The 22,222-nt window shown below is 34.7% G+C and overlaps 2 protein-coding genes across 11 annotated transcripts in view; one reads left to right on the top strand and one right to left on the bottom strand.

The window, feature by feature from the left end:
* Nucleotides 1-22,222, bottom strand: part of LOC105835333 (cyclic nucleotide-gated cation channel alpha-3) — a 165,616-nt gene that overhangs the window by 91,856 nt on the left and 51,538 nt on the right. The window lies entirely within an intron of this gene.
* LOC118646763 lies at nt 629-20,899 on the top strand. Its single transcript, XM_036290376.1, has 2 exons — nt 629-2,572; nt 20,431-20,899. Exons 1-2 carry the CDS (start codon nt 2,314-2,316, stop codon nt 20,499-20,501), a joined length of 330 nt encoding a protein of 109 aa, XP_036146269.1. The 5' UTR covers nt 629-2,313; the 3' UTR covers nt 20,502-20,899.

Below are 22,222 nucleotides of genomic sequence, written 5' to 3'. Positions count from 1 at the left end.
GGCTTTAAGGGCCATCTACAATGGAGAGTCGTAGGCCATAATAGTAGTCATAGAAAATATTTTCATTTCGTACTGCCTTACTGCTTATGGCCTATAGCAGACATTGAGCCAATTCGGCCGTGCTTACGATGAGCATTCGGGCGTTCTGGGTTAGTTTTTGGTCGCCTCTCTGCGATGACTGGCTTGTATGTTGCTGCTACGTCGTCTGTATTGTAGACAGCTTGGCCGTAGATTTAGCGCTGTTACGATTAAAACACTCCATTATAGATGGCCCTTTAGAGTTTAGAATAGTACTACGACATGTACGACTTACGTTTTTCTTTGCCTTATCCTACGACTACGACTGCGACATCTACGTCTCGTTCTCTGCCTTCGGCCTTAAGCTCCTGTTCACGACTACAACTGCTCCATTGCTCTCACATGATTACTTCGATCACCTATCCAATGCCATACACAATTCTGTATTCTCACAATTAATGCGATTATTTGGTTTCGTGCAGCGTACTTCGTTTCGCAGGCCGACCGTTCCGCCCCCCCCCCCTCCTCTCCCTTTGTCGTGTTTAGAAAATTAGACTAATTTAGAAGCCCGCTGCGGAGACGAGCGACGGCTAAATTCTCCGAGCAGCGTGATAAACTCTCATATCAATAATCTAACGAATAATCACCTGTTTTCCGCAGCTTGACGATCGTCGTCAGCATCACCGCGTCACTCCGTCCCCAGGCCGAGCAGTCTCGTGAACGTAGCGCTCGTTGGCGCGTAATACGTCACGGCGTAGACGCGCGAAATTCCCGCGCATTTGCATGTAGAGTGTCCACCTAAATACAACGGACGCTGCAGGACCTGCGATGGACGATCGTCGTATTTCACGCTCGTATTTAAGCATTTGAGAATATCACCGGGTCGCGTGAGGTGATGGACGATCGTCTCGTATCGGATGTAATCGCGTCGCGCGTGACGTCTGATTGGCCAACGCGATGTCTTCTCGGACAACGTCCTGTGCACGAACGACGGTCGATCGAGTATCGAGGTGAACCCTCGTGTCGAAAACGAATCCGATAAGTTACCTATTTTCCTCCGGGTTGATCGACATCGCCGCCGTTACTGCCCTCGAGTCTCGCAGACATAGCACATTCGTCAACAGTCAGCAATCACCTCGTCAGTCTCGTCACCTTCGACGATTGTCCTTCGACTGTTCTCGCGAGTCTTCGCTACTGGACGGCGAGTCGTGGCGTACTGGCGTAGCCGCGCGAAATCACGGGAAATTGTCGCGAGCACACACACACACACACACTTTTCGTAAAACGTAACAGAATAAACACTAAAGCCTCGTCTACAGAAGTTTGGCGCTGATGCTAGTCAAATATTAGTTGCACCCGCGAAAAAGCTCGCGGTGGCCGCTCTCGAGTTCCTCTCTGATTTTATGGAAAGTGTGTGTGCGATTGCCCTTATCACGACGGATGCTGCGTGACCTTCCCCCGGTATATACGGCGGACGATCGTCGTGCTCCGCGTCGTACTCAAGCGTTCGGAAGTACGAGGCCAATTGTCGCATCGGTATTGTCGCATCGCAAGCGTTTACGGCTTCTAATCGGTCGGTACGGCAACTTCTCGAGGGACGTCCTGTGTGCACGCGAGACGGTTGATCGGATGCGAGCCGAGTTCTCGTGTCATTGGTGAATCTGACAAACGATCACCCGTTTTCCCCCGGGTCTCCAGGATGGTTTCGCGTTTCGTAGGCGTAGGATTCGTCGATGATCGCTCGAGTGTTCGAGTCTCGCGCGAGTGTAGTATTCGTCGCCGCGCAGGGGTGCGTTCCAAAATTCAACCTTGGTAACTATACCGCGTTCCAAAATTACTAATATAGAGAATTGATTACCAATGATAAGAGTATAACCCCTAGTCTACAATAAAGTCTAAGAAACTGACCAATCACAGTAGTTTTTTATAAGAATACTCAGTTGTGATTGGTCAATTTCTTACGGCTTAAAGCTTACATCTTTATTGTAGACAATGCCTAATGTCGTTCTAAAATTCATAGTTGACCACAAAGGTAACTTTCTTACCTCATAAAATTGAGAGATTATTGTGGTTACCCAACCTCAGATAACCCATATCGTTTCTACCTAGGGTAATCTCTAGGGTTACCCAAGGTTAATTTTGGAACGCACCTTTGTGAGTGAGCCGCGTGAAGTTCGCGCGCTTCCGAATTCAAGCGTAAGCGTTCAAACATGGCGGAGTGCAACGGTGCGGCGTAACGGACGATCGTCGTGTCTCGCGCGTTTAAACGTTCGGCATGTTGGAGGGTTGCGCACAATGCATGGAATAATAACCATGTCTCACACGTCTCCCTCCAACATGTCGAGTACTGCTCCTTGCTCCCCGTTCCCTGTTTCGTATTCCGTTTATTGTGCGCAGTCTCTTAACCATCATTTACGCGACAGCTCTAATCGGCCGGCGCCGCCTCGTCGAAGGTCGCCTGTGTGTGTGTGTGTGTACGACGTGGAGCGGCAGGACGACGAGGATGCACAACGACACGACTACGATGCTCTGCCGGGTGCTGACATCGGGCACGGTGAGTAACATTTCTATATTGCATGGCCGTGAATAACCGTTTATTTCGTTCGCGACAACCGCGACGTTATTGCCAAGCTTACGACGCGCGAGCTTGCACTCCCGAACATGACGTCATCCTCGTCGAAGGAGACGCCGAGAGATGCATCTCTTGCGTCGTCCGCGCGCGGGCTGGAAATTTAACTCCGGATTTTGACTCCGCGATTCAATACCCACAGTTGCGAGACGTGTATTACGTGCAACGCGCTTCCGGGCGCGACTTTTCAGCTCGGATTCGGACGCGGGAATTTTCGCTCTCGTGGAACCCTCTCCGCCTAGATTTTTCACGGTATATACAAGTAGGTTATAAATTCGCGCGTGTGCGCGCGCGCGCGCGCTAGCACCTCGCCCTAGGAGAAAAATTTAGTGCTTTCGGTACAAAAGCTGTTTAACTGAGAATTTTTTCAACAGCAACCAAATATTTTATTTATTTTATAAAATAAAAAATTCATCTTCGCGAGAAATACGTGGAAATTTAGAAGATTTGTTGTGCTAACTAAGTAACTTGTTTATACTAATTAAACTTTTTATTTTTTTAATTTGCGCAAATTATTTAGTTAATGCAAAAGAGTATTTCTCGTTTACATTTATTTCGCAGAAGTAGGCAATATTTTTTTTATATAAAATAAAATATTTGCTATTAAAGAATGCCTTAACTAAATAGCTTTTAATACACCGAAGTCAAAATATTAACAAGCAAATGTTACTTGTAACATTTTTTAAGATATTTATTTTTAAGATAAAGAAGAAATTTGAATATGATGACGATAAATATATATTTTGTGAAATAAAACATCTCATTTTTAGTTCACTTGCTAAGAATAAAATTTATATTTCGCCATATTCAAATAAAGATTAATTATATTAAAATAAATTTATATCCTACAAATACATTTTTAAGTATTTTATTCTCAGCACAAAGCACTAAATTTATTTTTTTGGTGTACGTCAAGATATTTCGATTACAAATTCAAAATCAATGCTTCTCACCAATAATTAATTTCAATATCTTAATTATTATGTTACATATATACGGGTAAAATATTCTACAAAAATTTACGAGGTAAAATTTCACTGGAAGAGATCCATTGCGAAATTAAAACATAAAAATCTTATGCAAATTGAAAAGCCTGGAGAATTTCATTTATTCTGAAAACCCAGAGAATTTTTCAACCACTCAACATTAACAATATAGATAATTATGTCCGAGTATTGTTTTGTTGAAATAATATATTAAAATAATATGTCAGAATAATAAAAGAAATATAATTGAAGTGAAATCTATTAGATATTAGATTGATAAATATCGCGCGCTAACCACGCGAGCGCAAATCTACGATTACCCGGTCCATTGTTCTATTGCTACGTTCGCGAATTGTGCGCGGCTGCAACGATCGCGAAATGCATTTTCGGTCGGTCGCCCGCATTTTACGGCGAATTCGAATGAATCTGACGGGTAATATCCCCGAGGTCGATCTCCCTCGCGTGGTTCCCAGGAATATTTATGCAGCCACGACGGACCGTAGCATCGATCGCGTTTCTTATTTAAGATTCGAATTCGCACGCGAGAGACGAGCGCGGATTTCCATTTATCTGTTGTATCCCTCTGTTGGGAATTTTCGAGCGTGCACTCAGAAGTACTTTACAAAGCGTAGAAGATGGTGCCGTCGACCTTAATGCCGGGGCAGCGAAATCACGTGCGTTCTTGCGTTATGAGGATCCATTCTTCGCCATAACCGACAGACCCGTGCTAAAGAATTTGTTCGATTTTGCTTTTGACACGAAGAGGAACGATATCAATTAATCAATTCTCTTACAAATTGACAGAATAGATTTATAAGAGAATGGATTAATTGATATCGTTAATACATAAATTGAAAAGTTTATCTATTCGTCGTAATTAACATATATATAAATTGATATATAAATTGATATCATATAAATAAGTATTTTTATACTGCAATATTTTTTGCGATTTGATTTGATGACAATATCGAAAAATATTTAAAAAAGTATTTGAAAATATATATCATTTTATCAAAATCAGTTGTGTAGTAAAAATCGAAATTGTTTGAGTAAAAAAATATTTTTTATGTGAAACTAAAAAAATTTTTAATATGACATTGATATCTATGATAAAATTCATCTCTATTTTCTTTCGTTTCGCCCTATAAACAAAATATGAATAAATCTCGATCGTCCTGGAATTGTCACGTGAACTTAATAATGTTTTATGCATTGGACCGTATATAAATTCACATCGTCTCTTTGAAATGTAACGTCTGAGAAGAGGAGAGGAAAGTAGAAGAAAGAAAGAAGAAAAGTAATAAATACATGTCGGTCTACGGAATGAATGACACTATTATCGATAATTGATGCGGAACTATCTCGGAACTAATTACGTCATTATCAGATTAATGCTCGAGCTCACTTCCTGGCGCCTCAGAGAGGCGTTACAACAACAAGTCCCCGACAACCCTCGGGTAAGATCGGGTCGGACACGTGTGCGCCTATTTCGAGTAATCGAAACGATACATTACGCTTGCGGAATTCAACGACGAAACAAACTTCAGGCAACTTTCCTTTTCCTCGTATAAATTCGTTACAGTTTCCCCAATTTCTGACTGTATTAAAAAAAAAAAAGAGTTACGAAGTTACACACAATCCTGCGTATAAAATATCCTGCGTTAAATTTATGTGACGCTGCCAGGCTAGTTCGAAGTTTGCCACGTGTTTGCTGTAGATAAAGTACGGCTGAAATTTCCAGTTGCGATCTGTGTATCATCAACAACATTGCCTGGATAACAATGCGGTGAAACACGTTGTTACGTCGTTAGCTGATATTTTTGGTCGGGAAAAAAAATTTTATAACGGAAAATAGGATATCCTATTACCGTAAAAAATAAAAACTCCCGGCGAATGTTTTCCATCAAAGCTATATGGGGGCTTTGTATATAGAGCGGTGCGTGAGACACGGGATTACAATTGATAGAATTGTATCGCGCCTGGCACGTGCTATTAGTTTCCATTACAGGTGCTCGCACTTACAGTCATTAATATACGAATCATTAATTCGGATGCCATAACACTTAAGCGCCTAACCCGTCGGGCATCATTCGCGCGTTTTCGAATATGGTTCGCCGAATATTTTCGTGAATTTTACATTTATGTGATTAATTTACTCGAAATTTTGCGGTCTTTCCTATCAATTCACTCAGAGTGAATTTCATTGGTATTTTGATACATATGTAGCAATGATGGTAATTAAGTGGCGACGCATCTGAATTTCGTGATGTAAAAAATTTGGTTTTTGCCAATGATAGTTCATAAAAATCAAACAACGAACCATGAAAAAAAGAGTCTTGTTGAATTAATTAGAAATCTGATCGAATCTATTAGATTTTCAATTAATTTAGCAAGACTTTTTCAGTGGATACATATTCGATATGTATTTCCAAAGAAAATTCAAGATACATGAGATAAGTAAATATTAACAAAAATTTAAATGTATAAATAAACGATGCGAAACATGGTTTCCATTTTTTGCTGAAGCTTATTTTGAGAGAAGGAATATATCTTTAAAGAAGATATTCTTTTTTGAGATTCTGTTTCAAAAAGTTAATGCAAAAGCATTTCCCCGAGAGAATTCTGCGCATTTTTCTTATGCAAGTCCGCGAATGGTGCAAGCACCTGCTTTCGAAATCTTTTCAACGGCTTACGCGATCGTCCTGTTAAGCAAAGCTGCTTCATGCATACAAACGGAAAGACAAAATGACCAATAAATGTTACCGCATCGAACAAATGTAGCTACTAGATCTGCATTATTATTTGAATTTTTTAAAAGTGTTCATAAGCATTTGCTCGTTCAAATGGCCTAAGAAAATTTTGTTTTGATTTTATTTATTCAAGAGACGATTTTCGCGTTTAAGATAATATTATAAATTCACGACCAAAATATAATTCATATTGATACAAATAAAAAGGAACAATTACGTTTTATTAACATTTATCGATTATTGAATAAATATCATACAATTCAATCTCGCATATTATTTTTATAATAGTTTTATTCATAATATTAAGAACACTATTTTTTTTATTACTTTTATTTTTTTATTTCTCTTTTTGAAGAAACTTAATAAATGTAAGATAAATTATGTTATTTTTTTATCATAATCAAATTTATATTAAATTCAATTAGAAAGATTTGTTTCTACAAAGATAAACTTTACAATGTATGTATTACATAGAATGTTATAAAACAAATTTTATTAAAAATGTTATAATAAAAAGTTACTTTAGAAAAACAACTTTATAAAATATATATTGTAGGGAATAGAGTACGTTGTCACTAAAAATTCTTCGATAAATTGCCACGTACTCTTATCTCTGATAGTACATAGATGCAAGAAATAGAAGCCGAATTTTGAAGAAACTTTCAGCTATGTTATGCCGGCGAGTCGCGCTTTGAGGGGAGGAAGAGGCTGCTGAAACTTCATGAAACTCTGTTTTCGTTCGCATATTCCGTTTCTCTTAGAAAGTACATTACTTCTTTATAAACACACCTGCGTCGGTCAAACATGAAAAAATTACCATTGAAATATGTTCTAGCGCTAGCCAATCTAATTTTTTTTAAGCGCAATTTACAATTTATTATGAATCTTTAAATTACAATATTATTCAGTAATATTAATAGAGTGTTATGATAAAAATAGGAAAAGTTGCTATTATAAAAATTATTGAATGTTTCTCTTTGAAAAAAATCAAAACATTTTAATAATTCGATCAGCTAACTAGCGAAGAAATTGATGATTTTACATTCAATGTATTTAAAATTTTTAAACATTTTCTGCACAACGTGGAATTAATTTAGATTAATGTAAATTTTTTGTTTAAATTCGATATATGGTTCAATTAATTATTCATTAGTTCTTGTAAATGGATAGTATGAAATTGATAATTTGCTTTCACTGTTTAATTAATTCATAAAATTTGTGTTTTCTGTTATTCAAATTTCATCAATATTCAATGGTTAAATCAAAATAAAATATTTTATTTCAGACTGTCATATAATTCAAATATTTTCAAATAATTGCATTTTTATTAGGGTAAAAGAAAAAGTCTAAGATGTTATGACAAAATTTGAAGATACAAAAATTTTAATAAGATTGTTATGAATTTAACTTGGAATATTTCTCTCTGTTAACTTTGTATTGTAACGGACAATTTGAATTTACATGAGAGCTATTCGACAGATGGCAGATTACAATGCTAAAACGATCGCATCGTTTGAAACACATAAACCAATTCGCGGCAAAATTGATCGAGCACGACGGATAAAAAATACTTTTTGTTGGTTGAAAATGGTTGTAGTGAAGTAGAGAGACGAGTGTACCGGTTTCGCCGCCGGTTGATCCTGTCAACAAGGTAACGTTGAAAGTCTGTAAGCCGCTGACACGTACATGGCACGTACACGCGCACGCGTGACCGATTGATACGTAACCAAGTTGCCCCCACAAATGTACTCGCGCCCTGAAAATTCGAGTTTCGCAGCATCCGCGAGTACAAACAAATATTTGCTCGCCTCGTATTGCGGCAATCTCTGTTCAGAGATGCCTCTATGGAAATTTTCATGACACGCGAGCCCTTTTGATCCCCGGTATTCCGTCCGCAGTTAATCGTCCGAACCAGTTTTGCGATTTATACTTTCAAGTGATGATAGGTACTGTTTGCGCGCCCAGTAGATTTATTGCTCTTTATGAAAACCTCTATCTCTATAACAAAGAAAAAATATATTTAGTGTATATTTAAAAGCTATTAAGATTCTAAGATGATTTCTTTATTTTTTGTTTTCTGAAAAAAAATTTGGGAAGCCTTTTCACCTTTCGGTATATTTCAGGGCGAAAGAAAAAAAATGATGAAATACGAGGTGACATTGATACTTTTCATAAACTTCGCTTTCATTTCGAAACTTCTTTAGGTATTTGCCGAGGTGCTACAATGTTTAAACCACACGTTACTAGAAAAAGTTTCGAGTAAAAGTTATCTATTATGAAAAGTTTTAAAATAGGTAGAAGTTTATTTCTCTTCTCTTTCCTCTCGAGATCTGTTTTTTTTTAATTATATCACGATTTTCTCAAGTTTCCTACAGAAACTTGAATAAACTTTGTAATGCAACTGTTATAATATGCTTGCTGTTTATGTCTGTGGAAAATTTAAACGAAATATTTTGTTGTTCACTTTTACTTAATTACAAGATGCAAATCCAAGCATTATAATTCGTTATTTTCAGCAAAAGCCACGGTTAATTGTTTATGAATAAAGCTTGCTGTTATCGAAAGTATCACAGTTTTAATCGATTGCGATTTGATAGCACGGAAATGAGTTCGATAATAAGCTCTGGCGTATATAGCTTCGATGTTCATCATCATTTTCAATAATCTCATTCGAAGAGTAAATTAATGACTCGCATGCAGTTAATCGCTTTTCCTTCGATTTCGAAACGAGATCGATAGAAATGTGCATCACAGGTTATTCGATTCGTATATAATCAATATAAATAATAATAATCCTAGTAACGAAGAACATCTGCTGATAGTTATGGTAGTCATAGTATATTCTTTTATGAATTTCATTTGTGGATTAAAATTTATTTTTCTTATTTAAATTCTTTGAAAAGAATTAAGAAAAGATATTTTTCAAATAATCATTATATGATCTCTTCGTTAATGTTCGCTCACGTATAACCTGCTTGAGGTTTGAGCTGACGCGTATCAACATTATTTGCCAGCATGATCGATATCGCGGCAACGATGCCTGGTTAGATAGATTGCCACAGTGTGGACTTGATTTCCATCTGCCGCGTGTTACCCGTTGATTGTCACAGCTTTTATCAAATTAGCGAGTGCATTACCTCATTGACACGGTGCATTGCAAGCTAGATTAGATTTTGATCAAATTCTTTATCTTCGGGTTTAAAGCATCGACCATAGAAATCTGATATAGTCAGAAAATAGAGATGGAAACTAACATTAGGAAAATAATGGTACAGATAAAAAGGTGCGTTAAAAATACTAAACTGTCTAGTGAAAGTGCTATTAACAAAAGCACTTATGTTATTGTCTCTTATTAACTCTATGAAAATGGCCGAAAATAAATCATGCATGTCAATGCAATTTTATGATGCTATTTTTTTTAAATTAATTTCATTAATTAATTAATTGAAATCTCAGCTTTTCTTTTTTGTCACGATTTTGTAAACTTGATTAGTGAGATTGTAATAGCATTGCTATTTTAATGTTTATGGATTATATGGGATTATATGAACCTTAGCATTTTATCGTCATCGATACTTTAAGAACGTCATTTCTATTATCGACAGAATACTGTGTACAAGATTAAAAAGAATAAATCTTCCTTTTTCACTCATGACCTTTATTGCCCATAAAACTGTAGTAACTCGTTGAATGTCTAATGGAAAGTTGAAAGGACAAAGCCTTATATCCTTGGCTGCCTCAAGAAGAATACAAAAGGCAAACTCTTAGATTTTTAAAGGATTATATTAAGTACACAAGAGAAATGTTATGATATAATTTCTTGTTCCAGAATTCATCCAGAAGGGGATAGTAAAATTATTATAGAGTTTTAACACCATTATACTTTAATCTCGAATAGATAAGTAGTTAATTCTTATTCTCTCCTAGCCTCTATATATATATATATCATTCTTACACGTACATATAAATATACAGACAGATAATCTATGTAAAAGCCCTTAAATAGAGCGCACAAATTATTTCATTTTATGATTATAATAAGAAATATTCCAGATTAATATCATTATTTGTTCGACATGATTGATGTTAAATATAAATCTTCATCTGAAATTTTAATAAATCTTTTTGATGTTAAAGCTTTGATGGATTTCTTTATTATCTGATAAACTAAATAGACGCTATATTTTAATCTCCAGTATCATAACTCACTATTGAGATTTCGACAAAAATACAATCGACTTGTTACAGCTAAGCCAATGAATGAATTATGCATCATGATATCCATAATCCTCATTTATTCTTGTAAAATATAAGCGTGAACTTATCTCATTACGAAAAGCATCTTTTCTTTTCACACTATCTTTCGGTCTAAATCTCCCCGTGTGACACTTAAGGTTGGATAGAGTGGTTTTCCCAGACATAAAACTAATCATTCTTTAGTGCGCCTAAGTGAGAACATAGGCAAGTAAGAAGGTACTAAAAAAATTGTGTCTCATAAAATATGCAACTAAAAAAAGGTATAAAAACTAAATAGACTTCTATAGAAATCTATTGACAAGTGAAATTTGAATTTTGAGTTTTGTTAGTTTTTATACAGATCCATCTTATATCATATTTTAGTATTATACTATTTAATGACTTTGTTACTTTTAGGTCTCTTTTCAGTATCCAGATCGTTAGCTTTTCTGTCAAATGAATTGAAATTTATGTGAGGGAAAACAATCGCGCACGTCTACGTCGGATTATCCACGGCGTCTTACTCATCAAGGCTCGTTGAAATTCCTCGTTGAATGTCGCAACTGTGAAGTACTTGAACTTTCATTTAAAACGTAGCGAATAGGTTTTTTGGAGTAAAGCTCACGTTTCTCGTTGAACTGCGTTACGCACGGCTTATTTCTACTTCACGCAAACATCTCGCATCATGGAGACGTGAGATGTTTGCAAATGCTCGTTCATTATAGACAACATTATTTTACTTTATAAATGTAGTTTGTTAACATTGATTTAATATAATCATCTTCCTAATAATATTTTTCTGAAAAAATTTGAAGACACTAAAGAATTTTTAGACTAATATTATCATGATTTTATTATAGTATTATCTATAGCACTGTTTAATTTTAATCACAGATCTCATATTATTCAGCTATTCTTATTTTTTGTGCAACATTTTTTTGCCTTTATTAGCAAAAAGATAGCTTTGTCTGTTCATAAAAAGTCAAATGGTTATTTTCTCAAAATACTATTGCACTTAGAAAGATAGCGTCTTTTATAGATATATCTCTTAATAATAATAATCTTCAATAGAGCGGATAGACAATACGTACAACAATAGGACACTAACGTTTGACTATTATTTAAATATCCAACGAACACTCATGGCGTTTTATCTCTCGAGGCAAGACACGATAAAGTTTGAGTCTCTCGTTGACGGGATAGGAAAATGTAGAAGGTTTGCGTGCATGCGCTCATAATGGTGCCGCATGTTTTTTGGTTGTCTCCTCCTGAGGAAATTCGTGAGATTCCAGCGTTTGTGTCTCCCGAAGATTTCGGGAATTCGGAGTTCCGAGGACTCGCCGAAGTAATACCCGCCACCAAGACAAATAAATTCGAGAACATAGGACGTCGGCAAGAACGAAATTCCCGACAGTTCTTGCTCTGAGACACAATTTTTATAAAGAATTAGAAATTGATCCCAACGCAATTGTCTTTCTTGTCTATCTACGTGTCTACCTTCCACTTAACGCACCGTAAACGTTACTTGTTCTTGTTTAATATTTAATAAACAATAAAGATGAAATGATTCCAAGAGCGCGCGGTGCATTTAATGGAAATTAATTCCGGAAATTATGTCCGTAGATATTTTGTATACAAAAGCAATTGAATTTTTTTGTAAATAGCAAAGAATATTGTTTCATGAAATAAACATTGTCAACATTTAATTAAGAAAATGTTAATAATTAAATTAAAAGCGCCGCGTATTTTTTTAATATTGTAAAGATCTGACCAGAAAATTAACTGGTTTCAACTTTGTAGCTTGAAAACGAGATTTATCTCTAATTTGCAGCACTTCTTCCAAATTAAAATGGAAACCTCGTCAATTTTCGTGTAGGGAAAATGTAAAATTTCCCGTTGGGTATTTATTTTAAAGCGTATCAGAAAATATAAAAATTCTTTGGGAAAGAAATCAGAATCAGAATCTTGTTATCAATTATATTGAGCTTCCGAAAGATAGGATATGTTACAGAGACATTTATGTCGCGCAATGAAACTCTTCTTGCGTTGCGGGATCACAATAAACCGGCGCAATCATCGTCGCGATTCGTCCCACCGGTCATTTCAATCTGACACCTGCCTGGCTAAGTAATTCGTGCGTTCGCGTAATGAAATTCGCGCAGCATCGCCCCGGGTAGTAGCAAATATGTGCAGATATATGCGCACTCGCCGGACACGCATCCGTTATACGCTGAGTTTGCCGTTGACGGTTATGGTTGCCGTGAACGAACGACGAGGTACACCGCGATAATGGGGCTTTAAGCTGTGCCCGAGCGTTTCCGGCAAGGTGTCCTCCGCAGGTAACCACTTACCCGCGTACGTATTCACGCGTTTGTAATCTCATTTTCAGCATTTTCAGTAAGGGAGATATGATGAATGAATAACGAATGCCTGCAGATCTCATAATGCGAAATTAATTAAATTCAAAAAAATTCTTTGTCTACTGGACAAGCTGGATATTTCGAGCAATACTGAAGAGCTTTCTTGCTGCTGAACACAGTAAGTAAAAACCGTGTATACGGTATAGGAAGGCGCATTGAACGATGAAGAGATTTTAGCCGAGCGCGTAAGGCGCACGGGATTAAAATAAAAATACGGAGATAAAATCGATATTGACTGATAAAACACGACAGCGAGAGACTGATGAAACACGAACTGAGAATTACTGAAGACAATGGCGCAGTTCCAAAGAGCTGTAGCAGGCTCGAAGAGATTCGAAGACACGGAGAGAAAGACACATATACACAAAGAATCGTTAATGCAGCAGTAATTAAGCGCTATTAAAATACGAGGAGTCAAGATATGATGGGGATGGGAAAAACTCGACGTGGTTTTATCTCTATCATAATGATCTCCAAAGCTATAAATGTCGTTAGGTGTCATAATGATTAATGTCGCTAGAAGCAAATTTCCTTATGAATTACTTAATTTCTTGCAGATGATGCATACATTAGTTTAGTTACAGCAATAAAGTGATCAATCAATCAGTCGCTCGTAAAAAAATGTAATGGAACGAATGTTGTGAATGATACAACTCTTAACGTTATAAACTGTTTTTAATTTTATTGAAACAATAAAATAACAATCAGGAAAAATATGTTCTGCTCACATATAAATCACGAAGAGGAATCAATGCAAACAATAAAATTTGGCTTTATTAAATTATAAAAGATTACACACTAAAGAACGTATGTAACTTGCGATGATATAATACTAGACGCAAACGTTACAGCCTATAATTATTCAACATTATTAATTACTTTTCCAACGCCCTTTAAAATAAATCTTATTTAAACACGATGCCAGAGACACGCAGAAATAAATCCAACGTCACGTGCGATTTAAAATAAAATATGGCAGTGCCCATCGATATTACGATAAAATCAATTCCGCGTATAGCCAGTCAAACATTTGCAGTCATCCCTTTCATGATAGTGCGAAAGATTCATTTGCATGGAAATTCAAGTAAAATTAGAAAATAATAACGCATTATCGAATGACGCAAATTAATCATTTTCATATAAAAGCTGTCCAGTTCATTATTTTATTATTAATAATGTGACCAAATATACGGATAAAGCTTGGTGTACCACTTTTTCAAAAATGCTCGTGAGAGGGAATCTAGCTGGATTAATACAATTTTACAAAATCCGGCGTACGTATTTTGTGTACATGGTTACTGCGTAAGCGTAAAATAGATCTAGAATTTTTACAGTGCGAGCAAGTTGAGAACACTCGCGAACAATGACGTAGTTTCGAATTTCTCCGTTCATGCAATAAACTATACTATCCCGCTGAATTCAGCCCTCGCGCCACCCCGCGTATCATATTCCTGTTGTGTAACGAAGCAAAGCTGCGATTCGCTCAAAATCCGTAAAACCGGCTTCTATTAATAAATTTATTTTATGATTTTTGTACGCACGCTAACAACAATGGATGTTCGATATCTCTTCGTTTTATTCACTGCTTTATATTTCCAGCATAACGAAGCAGACGATTAAGCTTTTAATTTCGAAAAATGCACGTTTTCTCTTGAATGACGCTGTCATTCTCCATACGCGAAAAAAACCTAGAATTTTACGTCGATTTTTCATCTTTTATAAGAGTTTAAATTGGACGCCACATATTATTGCAAATATTTAAAAAATTCTCAAGATTTGTAAATTTGCTAATAAAAATGTTGCTAATGTCATTTTATGATACAGAATGGATTGAAAAATAAGATTTTGCTATATATTTTGCACTCAAACCAGTGCCCTTCGTTTTCAATCGTTTATAACTTTTGAAAGCTATTTTCGCGAATAAAAAAAAAAGTACGATGAACCTAGAATCCCTCGTAAAAGATCTAACTCGTCGCTGGATGGCGAAGGAGCATCGATTGAACTTTCGTTCGTCCAACTGCCGCAATATTGCCGACGTAAATGCTTTTACTACTGACCTGCACTTCGAACGACACTTCGAAAACGTACAGCACACTCAGCATCGCGAATGCAACACGCAAGATAACATTTGTAAAAGATACGAACGTGTCATAAAATCGTACGGAAAAATTCGAGTTAGCCAATTCCGCTCATTATCCGAAAAAATTGCATTTTTATATTTGAAAACTTAATTATCGCATTTTGATTGAACCTATAATGATTTAGAGAGATTTTGTCTAATATGTATTCAATTCTCTCATTATGAAAGAGGAGAAGGGACACTCTTTTTGGATGAGAATAATATTAAAAATGTATTACAAATTGTAGAATATTTTACGAAACATAATATTTTGACGTAATGATAAATTATTAATTAGTCATGAGATGAAGTATGATATAGTAACGTCCATAATTTCGTCGACATCAATTCCATTTTCAAATTTCTCATATAAATATGTATGCCCTATCTGTCTACATTCGGTATAAATAATTATTGCTAGATAATTATGCTCGTGAATATTACACAGCACAATACTTCAAAATTAATATGTAAGTAACGATCAGTATTTCGTGATTGTGGCGATATAAAAATAAATATCAAAATGTAGTAACTTTATTTAAACTTGCACGCCACTCCGCACATTGTTTCCACAGGTATCGAATATTTTTCACAATATTTTCTTGCCACAAGAGATTTGTAAAATATTCGGCTAGCCTGCCGTAACCAATCCTGATTTCATAATGGATTTATTAATATTATTCACCGCGAGAAGGACGATACACACGTGACTTTTAGACGTATTATCAGTAGCGGTTACATCTCACGATAGCTCATCTCATTTGTGTGCCAATCCTTATTCGAGTGTGCATCCCTCCGGCATCGTGACGCCACTCCCGAAGACGAATGCGTCGAAACGTGTAACGAACGTTCGAGGGGATGTTTTGCATAAGAATCTCCATATCGCCGGAATATGTTATCGTAAGATGGATATGCTCAACGTTGAAAGGCGAAACGTGATTCGTGCCGGTCGGGGATAAAATATACGTCCACCGGAGAATCACTACGTGAGAGAATATTAAAATGATGGAGGGTAGAGGTATGGCGCGTTATCCGCCGTAGTCTCTCATCAAGTATAGGTGCCCGATATCGTTCTATCTCGCGTTGTCGTCCGATCGTGAGACGTATTTCGCGCATGAGTACCTTATTGATAAAATTTTATCGATATCTTAGAACAATAACGGTCGACCTGTTCTGCGGCTTGGGAAGAGAAGAGCAAATATCCTGTATCTGAACGTTCGATTTTTCTTTCTTATATTATCAGACCACAAAATAACATTTTAAAATATTGATATATAAGCTCGCCGTAACAAAAATATTAAATATTATGACATAAGCCGTAATGTAAACCGTTGATATAATATCAATGTTTTTTATAATAATACGATTATAATAATACATTTAATTTTTTAAATGTATTACATATTACCGTTCGCTTTTATTTTTATTACGTGTAAATATTAAAATGTAAAGACATATATTTTTATATTTGTATCATTGCTTTCGTCCGTCTTAAATATCTTGTAGTAAAAATTCTTTCTTTTTTTTTTTACTTTTTTGCATTGCATAAAACTTTCTCTTAGACAAAAAAGATAGCAGATAGTACTCTAACACCATAATATCTTTTTGTCATATTTGTCTATTGAAAATAGAAATGGTTATAAGCAGTAATAATAATAAGTTTTAAATGAAATGCAAATCTTGTACAAGCATCATATTTGCACAGCTTGAGCAATATTTAAATGTTGGACTTCTGGATGCAAATTGGTGGGGAAAAGTTGTTCCATCGGAAGATATTGTGCTAAACGAACCGATGGGCATAATTCTTGTTATCATTACCGAGGGATGATAGATATTGCCCTAATATTACGGCAGGAAAATAGCGCGAATATTCGTTATATTATTTCAATTTTACATCAGAAATATTGGTTATTTTATCAAAAGCGCTCATTACCGAATCCCACCATCGCTAAACGAAGTAATACCGGAAATTTTTTACATTAAATATAATCTCAATAAAATAATTACTGATATTAATACGCTGCATTTGTTAATCAATAATATTGCTCAAATTTACATAATTATACTGTTTCCATCAAATATAACATTCGTGAGCTAATTAATGTAGTATCGGCGAAGGTAACACTATTAGAGGCCCAAGCACATTTAGAATTGAAAAAAGGTTAACTGAATTTTACAAAAACAATGTTTAAAAGATTTGAATATAATTTTAATTAAGTTTGTTTTTTACTAATCCAAATTAACTGATTTAGTTCAATTGCTACTTTGAAATAAAATTAATTGTTGCCAAGATTTAATTTAAATTTTTTTAAAACAACGATGCGAGCAATTTATGTAAATTTGCAATTTTAGTTTTATACCAAACAATAATGTAAATTAACTTATCACGATATAATAGATTATTAAATAGGAAAAATTGAATCACACGGATAAATTGGGATGATAGAAGAATTCGATACTCAATATTCAATACTCAATATTCTGAATTTTCATGAATTGCCTCTATACTACGTTCTCGAAAATTTCAGGTAAATTGTAACAATTAATCGTCGCTGCCGGATTGCAGCAATTAATCTTACGCAGCGTGAACCGTTTTAACAATCACGTTGCTGGCCACTATAGCTGCCAAGCTGACGGTCGATCTCTTATTTAAACCGCGGATAACATGTGTTGCGAGTTGTAAGCCGTGAAAATTTATGTTATACAATGAGTTATAGAAGGATGCATAAGAGGAGATTAAAAGGATTGAAGTAGTTCAAGTTTTATTGCATCTTGTAAAGCATGAGAAACACCGCAGAAAATATTTACGTAAAATATTTTTAACATTAGCGTATATGTATAAGTAACACTAATTTAATTCATATAAAGACAAATCGAGAAATGCGTTGATCCTTTAGGGTTATCTTATACATCACAGTATTGGATATCGGATAAACGGGCAGATGCGTGGACAACGATGTTATGGGGTAGATTTGCGGAAACAAGTTTCGTACGACCCTCATAAAATCCTGATGAGAGCTCTGTCGCAAAATCTTATGAAACATAAACTTTAAGATGATCTAGCTTTAAAACGTGCTTAATGCACTAATAAAAGTCTCGGTTAAAGGAAATTGGAATAAGAAACGGTAAAACGATAAACTTCGTATTAATAAATTATAATTACCTTTTATATTTAAATTAATTAAATATTAAGCATCTTAATGTTTTTATATAATATCTTTCGTTTATAGATTTATAGATTTTTATATTAAATATAAAAATAATATAGAGAAAAAAATGGGAAACGCGCGACACAACTCTCGTTGAAAGGAAGACACTTTTAAATCATACCAGAATAAAAGAAAACGCGAAATTGGACAAATTGGACACATGCAATTTCCAGGTAGTTTACTTTTAATGTTGCGTGATAAAAGATAAATAAGCATAGACGCGCGACAACCGCTGTCGCGCGTATAGTTTGTCTGAAATGTTCACACCACAACAGATTCACTACTGACATTTATTTCCGCGACGTTATCTAACATACCCATGTACCCAGCTATATAAACGATCCTTGGCTTGCCTGATGGAGACAAACATTTGTGGTACCCAAGGGTCGGGAAGAATATACACGCGGCACAATAAGCAGGATGTCTTGACGCACCGTTGCGTCAGGTTTCGCGTTAGTTCGCATATGCATGAATGTGTCAGTTGAATAAGTTGGCTCACATGTAATGATATTTTACCTTAGTAAACAGAATAAAATTAGCATTAGCTTTGTTGTACTTTCGTGGCATTAATCGGTCATTATAACGCGGCAAATTCTGCATCTTTTAGGAAAGCATTTCTTTATACAACGTAACGTCTAATATCCGAACAGCAGTCTTTTTACAATCCTTTAATTTAACACGAAGAAAATTATACGTAAAGTTGATTCTTCCTAACTATTGTTCTGTTATTGTGAATTATTATAGTCTATTAGGATTAAACTGATCCTCTTAATCGTATTTAATTATAGCAGTTGGCGGTTAGGCAATCGCGGCTTCTACGTATATAACAAATTAGTTGGCACATTGTCATATAAGTCATCGTCTATTTTCCTTATTAAACGGGATTGCCGAAACCGACTGCAACGTCTGGAAATATATGCTAATTTATGCGAGCAAACGAGGATTATGTTACTGCTGGAATATACGGGATCGATCATCTTAACACACTCTCCCATGTCCATGTACTTTGGTGGATCAACCAAACGATGCGAGCTTATGGATGAGCGGAGACATGGAGTAGGGGACTGATATTGACCTTGCTAGCCACAAAGGGCCGCATAATTGTTGAGGTTAATTCCTGTTTGTGCCACACGCCGCAATCTACCCTCCGTCAAACTATCGCGACCTCGATCCCTCTTAGTCCGTCTCCGCTTTGGACTATCTCTAAATAACCCGGCAATTGTTAATCCACGCGTTTGTATTTGACATGCGACGCGTAAAGTGCAACAGGCTTTGTAGCTAACCAAATGACTGAATATATGTATATAAGATGTCTCATAATGCTTTAATGGAGTGTTCTGAATTTTTATTAGCGTCAAAATTTTCACACAAAAATATCAGGATACAATAGTTTTTAAATTATAAACAAATGGGCAATTGATATGATATACAATTTATTATCATGTCGCTAAAGTTTATAATTATACTCCTACCCATATTCATTTAATTTTTATTGCACAACTGATTTTTAGTTTTTTTTATAAACGCGATCATGATAAATGGTTACGAGAAAACAACAAAAGTCATCCTTACAATTATTATCACATCGATAATTCCCGCAACGTAATCAAGATGAATATAATATAATAAATAATCAGTCAAAGAAAATGTCTCGCACAATTTATTCTTTCGAAGCTGAAATTAAAACAGAAGGAAATTAAATTACCACTGTTTTACGAATATTCATAAACGATATTTTTTTACAATAATACTTATACTATAATATATACTTATACTATATTTTACACATAGCGGCTTAAATTTTTTGTAAATTTAAACCGCTATGTATAATAATAATTAAACGGAAAGAGATATCTCACGCGATATACTTGTTCAAGATCGAATTAAAGCGGCGAGAAGAGAATAAAAATTAAAAATTATTGCTCAGTTACGATACTCGGGCGATAATAATTTCTACGTTTGGATTTAGATATATTTTGTATTAAAAATATCTTGTTTTTACACACGCGATACTTTATCAGTTAACACATATTTACACTTAATTTTTTTCTTGTTTTCAGATTGGAAATACAGAAAAATATGCGAATCGTCTGATTTAGTTCAAACAAGAAAGCCGTTTACAATTAATTAGTGATATATTAAATAGCGCATTAAAAGCAAGAGACATTTACCTTCGCGTTGATTTGTTATTCCATCTTAATTTATTTTACTCTCGAGAGTGCTGTGTAAAGCGTCGCGCGATTGTCATATTCCGTGTTAATTCACGCACTGCTATAATTAACTGCTAAATTAACTGCGTTTTAGCAAGCGTAATTAATCGCGTTCTCGACAGTGTGCTACGAGTGCAACAATGGAACCTTGAGACCAGGAGGAAGCTTAGTACTATCGGACGACAGTCAAGCGGTAGGGTGAGTGTATGTAATTTATTATTTATATATTATTTTTCATTTTTTCCTAGGATACTAATCTTTTATTTTCGCTTATTTTGAACGTAAAAATAATAAAAAAAGGTTGAAAAAAGTTTTTTGTTTAAATTTTGTAAAAGATTGTTATTAAAAAGAAATTTTTAAAAACCATATAAAAACTAATATTTTATTAAATATTTATTCAAATAAAGAATTTAATATGCATAATAATTTTGAAAACTGTTGATCATATTAGATGCTTATAAGTTAAGGGTATTTGTATGATTTTATAATTCAATATTGTTCGCAATTCAATGTAATTTATTTATGTTGATGAATTGTATATTCGTAAATCTTGAATTATTTTTATTAATTTAATGTATTTATAATAAATATGTTTACTAATAGTAATTACTAAACGATAATTAGGCAATAATTTATTCATGGATTCATGAATTTATTAATACAGATTAGAGAGAAAAAAATATGAAGAAAATAAATAGGTACAAACATGTTTTTCTGTTTATTGATTGAAAGTATATATTATTTTCATTGATGACGAAATTATGTGTAAAGTCGCAATGTAATCCATAACGGACAAATCATATATGAGATCATGACATTTGCTTAAGTGTTTGTTCAGTTTTTAATAAATTTTAATTTAAATATATTAAGAGAGAAAAATGTGTGAACAGATTAAACATCTAGATAATGTTTCTGCTCGTCGATATTTTTTATGTAAAATTTTTTATGCGAAAGTTTGAAGCGCGACATATGAAAACTCTGATAAAATGAGATTTTTTCAAAAGTTACTGTGTAAAACTTCTTATATTTACATGACTAGTTCCCGACACGTTCGTGCAATTTCATTGTAACTTTTGTTCGATTTTACGGATAAAAATCTGACATTTTATGGGTAAAAATAACTTATTCGTTGTTACTCACTGCGACTGTCGTTGCACTGATTACCGATTCATAGAAATAGAAAACTTTTGTTTACGTAAAACATTTCACTGTGAATTTTGCATCAACCGAACACACATATCGAGGTGTGCTGAAAAAAAATGAGAGAGATATGCAACTTTATTGTTGGTTTGATCAAATTGATCACATATTAATGAATACACCAGTGTCCATAAATTATTTTGCATGCGTACAGATTTTAATTGCAAAATGTGCATGACGACGAGTCGCTTAATCATTCTTGCAAAACGTCATTTCGTATAAAATTTATTTATATAATATCAATAATTGCACTAATCCCCGTCGCGATTAAACATGTATGATGAATTACTGAAGTCGAAACAATTCTAACTTTAACAATTTATTCAAAATGTTCAACATTAATTTACGTAGTTTGGCCAGCAGTTGATTTACTAATTTCTGATAAAGCACGACTTCGGGCAATCGCGTGTATGAACTTCAAGACTCGCGCGCACGTTTTGGA

This window comes from Monomorium pharaonis, chromosome 7 (assembly GCF_013373865.1).
Source record: "Monomorium pharaonis isolate MP-MQ-018 chromosome 7, ASM1337386v2, whole genome shotgun sequence".
In the NCBI taxonomy this organism is placed as follows: domain Eukaryota; kingdom Metazoa; phylum Arthropoda; class Insecta; order Hymenoptera; family Formicidae; genus Monomorium; species Monomorium pharaonis.
This window is presented reverse-complemented; position numbering and strand designations above follow the sequence as displayed.